The sequence below is a fragment of the Miscanthus floridulus genome, chromosome 16 (genome assembly GCF_019320115.1).
Source record: "Miscanthus floridulus cultivar M001 chromosome 16, ASM1932011v1, whole genome shotgun sequence".
NCBI lineage: Eukaryota > Viridiplantae > Streptophyta > Magnoliopsida > Poales > Poaceae > Miscanthus > Miscanthus floridulus.
In genome coordinates, this window is record NC_089595.1 from 17,477,175 (window position 1) to 17,482,827 (window position 5,653).

A 5,653-nucleotide genomic window follows, 5' to 3' on the forward strand; every position below is an offset into this window, starting at 1 on the left:
CCAGTTGCATTAAGAGGAATTCTACCTCCAAATGTATGTCTAGCCACCGTGAAGCTATGTGCATTCCTTAATGCAATTTCTCAGAAGGCAATTGATCCAACTGATCTAGCTAAACTACAAAATGATGTGGTTCAATGTCTCATCAGCTTTGAGTTGGTGTTCCCTCCTTCCTTCTTTGATATTATGACACACCTCCTAGTTCACCTAGTCAAGGAGATTTTCACTCTCGGCCCTGTGTTCCTACACAACATGTTCCCCTTAGAGAGATTCATGGGAGTCCTGAAGAAATATGTTCACAACCGTGCTCGCCCAGAAGGAAGCATCGCCAAGGGCTATGGAACAGAAGAGGTCATTGAGTTATGTGTTGACTTTATTCCCGACCTTGACTCGATTGGTGTTCCTGAATCAAGACATGAAGGGAGACTAAGCGGAAAGGGGACACTAGGGAGGAAAACATATATTGGTACGGATGATGATTATTTCAATAAAGCGCACTACACAGTTCTACAGAACTCCTCTTTGGTAGATCCGTATATTGAGACACACAAAGATCTCTTACGATCCGAGTTTCCAGGGAAGACTGAAGCTTGGATTACGCGTAAGCACATGGAAACTTTTGGCGGTTGGTTACGAAAAAAATGTCAAGGTGATGAGAGCATCCATGAGCAACTGTATTTATTGGCTATGCAACCATCATGGCATATCGTCACATACAAAGGGTACGAGATAAATGGGAACATATTCTACACAGTAGCCCAAGATAAAAGGAGTACCAACCAAAACAGTGGTGTCCGCATAGATGCCATAGACCCGAATGGGAATAAGCAGACATATTATGGACGCATAGATGAAATATGGGAACTAGAATATGCACCTACTTTGAAGATCCCATTGTTCAAGTGCCAATGGGTCAAGGTGACCGGAGGCGGGGTAACAGTAGACAACGAGTATGGAATGACAATAGTAGACCTTAGTAATATTGGGTACAAAGACGAACCATTCGTCCTTGCCAAGGATGTGAATCAGGTGTTCTATGTCAATGATATGTCTACCAAACCAAAAAGAGGAAAAAATGATAATGACTCAACCAAAGAGCCAAAGCGCCACATAGTTCTTTCAGGGAAAAGAGTCATCGTGGGAATTGAGGACAAGTCGGACATGTCAGAGGATTATGAAAAAGATGACCGAATTCCGCCATTCAAAGTGAACAAAGACCCTAGCATCTTGGTAAATGATGAGGACACTCCATGGTTACGACGCGATCATAACCAAGGGACATACGTAAAGAAGAAGTTCACTGCTGTGCCCACTTGATGATATAGTGATTTAATGTAGTGCGTGTTTGAGATATTATGTAATAATTGTGAATTTAGATGTTTATTATGTCATGTTTCAAATTAAATCAATGCTTGATTTGGTGGGATTTCTCTCTCAAAAAGGTAAATTAGGATATTGAGTGATGAAAAATTAAAATATTAACCTTAAAATGATGTGAAAACCAATAGTTTTAATAATTTTAATTAAACACTACATTTTTGCATTAACAAAATAATAAATATTAGTTACATTATGTTTTATAATTGTAACAAAAAATAAGAAAGTTAGGTTATAGATTTTTCCTATGTGCAATAAAGAAAAAGAAAATCCATATTTTTAACAAAATAATTTTATGCCTTTTATTTAATTTACTATGTATTTAACAAAAACTATTGCATTTCTATTGTATTTAACAAGACTATTGCTTAAAAAGGCGGGAAACGAAACTGCAGGCCACCTTTACTCCCGGGTGGGAAGCCCACCCGGGAGTAAAGGTGGGCTGCAGTTTCGTGGCCCGCCAAAAAAACCCGTTTACTCCCGGTTGGTAAGACGCACCGGGAGTAAAGGTACCTTTACTCCCGGTTGGGTTGGTAATACGCACCGGGGGTAAAGGACCTTTACTCCCGGTGGGGGGATGGCACCGGGAGTAAAGGGGTATGGCCTATATATACCAGGGCCATCTTCTTCCTTGCGTTCTTCGCCGATTCCTCTCCCCTGCGCCCACGCCACACCAAGGATGCCACCGCCACCCCGCCCGACGCCGGTCGTCACCACCGCCTCGCGCGCGTCCACGGTCCCCACGCCACCCCATGCGCCGACGACCTCGCTGCTGCTGCCCGCCCCGGCCCAACGCGCGCCAGCCGCTGCTTGGTAAGTTTTGGTAAGTTAATTTCGTCATTAGCGCCGACGACCTCGCTGCTGATGCGATCTTGAATGTGTTTCGTCATTAGCGCCGACGACCTCGCCAGCCGCTGCTTGGTGTTGTAAAAATGTGTACCGCGCGCCGACGACCTCGCTGCTCTGCTGCTGCTGATACGACCTCGCTGCTTGGATGTGTACTGTGTTGTAAAAATGTTAAGTTCGTCGTCCGCGAGTGTGCACAAGCAGCTGTTGTCGGCCACCAGGCCATTCCTTAACGACGACGACAAGCGTAGTCTTCGTCATTAGCGCGTGTAACCGACGCGTGTCATCCAGCGACACCAACGAAAATGGCAAATTAAGCGTACGACGATACAGTGGCTAGTCACCATTTATCTTTAAAAATAGTTACAGATATTACGATTGCTGTTTTAAGTTACCACCATAAATCGATTTATAAAGATGGTTGGTATATCACCCTGAAATCGATTTGTAGACATAGTTGGTAATAATGTGACCGGTCTCAAAAAGAAATACAGCGCAATGAAGTTCATAACCCTTTCAAGTTAGATTAAGAACTTTCTATTGAAGTTGTTGAGCTAGAAGACATCACTACTGGAAACTCACATTCTTCCGTGCGTGCGAAAACGTACAGAAAAATGCGAATACCGTCAGAAAAATATTTTTCTGACGGTGAACGCTCAGAAAAATACACACAGAAATATGATGTCAGAAAAATTGATATTTTCTGTGTGTTCACCGTCAGAAAAATATTTTTCTGTGCGTAGTACACTCACAGAAAAATGTGACAGCCCAGATTAAATATATTTTTAGTGTGTGTGAAACCACACAGAAAAAAAGTAAAAACCCGCCAGAAAAATAATTTTTCTGTCGTTATCATCCCGACAGAGTTGTAGCTGCCCACTCACAGAGAAAAGCTTATTTTTCTGACGGGCACGGCTAACGCACAGAAATATAATATTTTCTGACGGGCATTTACAAAGCACCATCAGAAAAAACACACTTAAACATGCAGAAAAATTAGATACAATAATTATTTAGGAACAGTACCAACATCATATTAAAATAGAGATTGTCCATACAATAATTTCATTACTGCATAATAAATAGCACACATGTAAACATCCAAATGTTCAACACATTCATTCATAGCATCCAGGCTATAAGTAGATGATGTCCAAATGGTCCGGCATCGATACATTCAAAAGCATTATCATCTCATCTCAGCAGTTCAAGTTTTAGCTGAGATGCATCATCGGGTAAAACTAAAGCTAACGGATAAGAGGCAGCTACTAGTTCATGTGCATAAGCACAACTCTACAAAAGAAACTACCACCACATCCATGTTTTGCAACTAAACCATCAGATTATCGATGCATGATCTCCATTGTTGTCGGAACCTTGATTGTTGCCAATGTTTACAGCATGGAGATCCTCATTGGTGTGGCAAACATCATTAGCATTGTTGTTAGATTCTGAGGCAGCATGAGAAGAACCAGTTGCCTAAATGTGAACAAAGTTACAATAGTAAGTGGAATTGTCTCCAAACAATATAACACTTTTAGCAAAGCTTCTAAATTGGACAAGGTTACAGGAGTAAGTAAAATTGGACAAAGTTTAAAGTGTTCCAACTATAGGTTTTCAAGGAGGTGTGAAACATTACAAACCAACATAAGGCCACTTCCTCATTGCAATAGCCATACAAATTCACTGCAGTAGCTATACAACAATCAAGATGAGGCCACTTCCTCACTGCTGTACTCTGTGTTGCCATTCTGAATAGGACCCCACAAAATACTAATCAGTTTGTAGTTCCTTTCCATCTTAAAATCTCTAAGTCATGGATCTGACAGCTAGAAAACATATTGATTGTGGAATGAAGATATACTCACAATTGCTTGCGTAGCGGACAAATGTCGTAACGCTTCTTCTGGCACAGCCCTTCCTGTCTCCCGATAAAGATTCTACAAGTGTATTGCAAGCATAGATACTTCATATCAACTATTAGATAATTCACATATAATATTGGTGAAGTATTTACAAGAGCATAGCACATACCAGTACCAAGCCTACAAGAACGTTGCTTTGCTGCAGTGCATTGTCCTTGTCACGATTCTCTTGTTCTAGCCTTCCATTTGCACGACGTAGCTCTTCCATTTCACGAGATATGTTTTGCGTAGTCGCTGAATTTGATGGACGGACGCTTCTTTCCCTTCCGGCTGCCCTCACATCTGAATACTTAACCGCACCATGTGCTATGGCAAGACGCCCATGCTTTCTCGGGGCACCACTAGACACATCATATAGCGCCTTCTCATTTAAATATTGTTGTTGCTCAACCTCATGCCCATCCACTTCCATGTCTGCACCGTCTCCATCCTCTTCGTTTGCACATTCTATCCTCTTAACAGCAGCAAAGTAGTCATCCTACAAAGACCAGAACAAGGAAACATGTTCTAGAGATGTACAAATAGCCAAAATATGCTAACTTTGTATTCTGAATTTTTTGGACAGCAGCAAGAAAGTCACTTCAATAAATCATAACTAGAGATCCAGATCACAGAAAAATATGTTCTTTAACATTTTGAAAATCTTAAGAAGTTCTCCACATCTTTCTAGTTATAACATAGACCTGATTCTTAAGTTAACAGGGTGAAAAAGCACAAAGAAGCATTGCTACGCAGATATGAACATAACCTAGCAGAAAACTTCAGAAAAATGTAACTCCCAAACCTGATGACCTGAAGTCATGAAATTTTTCAGCACACATGTCACATACATACCATGAGTTTCTGTGCTTTCTGGTTACTGACTGGACCACATCTACCAGTGCTATCCAAGCTTTTCATGCCAGATTTCATCGCAGCAAATGTATTAATAGGGGTTGCTTTCTGTGGTCCAAAGTTAGCTTCCTAAAAAATAGTAAATTTTCCAATGAGATATGAATATACAATAGGCTACTAAGTTTCTACAAAGAGATGAAAGAATATACACATGCATACCAATACTTGTTGTGTCTCTGTGAATGGTCTAGATCCTCCTCGGTTTTGAGAAATATCTTCATTACTTGAGCGAGATGTTTGCCCTCTCTTACGTTTTACCTTGTAATCATCTGAGCACCAATAAGCACAAAGGAGGGGCCACACCTCATCACTGAACCCCTCAAGCTTTCCTTGCTTGTATTGCTCATACTCGAGGTCAATGTGGCATGCTACGGCCTTTTTTATGGCTAAGTGTTTTATTTCCCAGTAGTACTTCTTGACAGCATCAACACGGACTTGATACATCATGTTCCTCACCCTTCTCTTCAAACAAGCTTCTAGAACACAGTCAGCAGCTTGTTGATCTCCTTCTGGAACTTGGAACAAACGCTGCACGTGTATAGAACCATGAACATAGGTTTCAGATTGCATAGATGTTGCTCAGAAATTTCAGATTGAACATATCTTACCCAAAA

The 5,653-nt window shown here is 41.1% G+C and overlaps 1 protein-coding gene across 1 annotated transcript; it reads right to left on the reverse strand.

Annotated features, from left to right (window-relative positions):
- Positions 1 to 3,558: 3,558 nt before the first annotated feature.
- LOC136510346 (uncharacterized) lies at positions 3,559 to 5,229 on the reverse strand. The gene is made up of 4 exons (XM_066504831.1): positions 5,199 to 5,229; positions 4,980 to 5,108; positions 4,255 to 4,623; positions 3,559 to 3,699 (listed from the first exon to the last, which is right to left on the reverse strand). The coding sequence occupies exons 2-4, from the start codon at positions 5,055 to 5,057 to the stop codon at positions 3,559 to 3,561; spliced, it is 588 nt and encodes a 195-aa protein (XP_066360928.1). The 5' UTR covers positions 5,058 to 5,108; positions 5,199 to 5,229.
- Between the last annotated feature and the right edge of the window lie 424 nt (positions 5,230 to 5,653).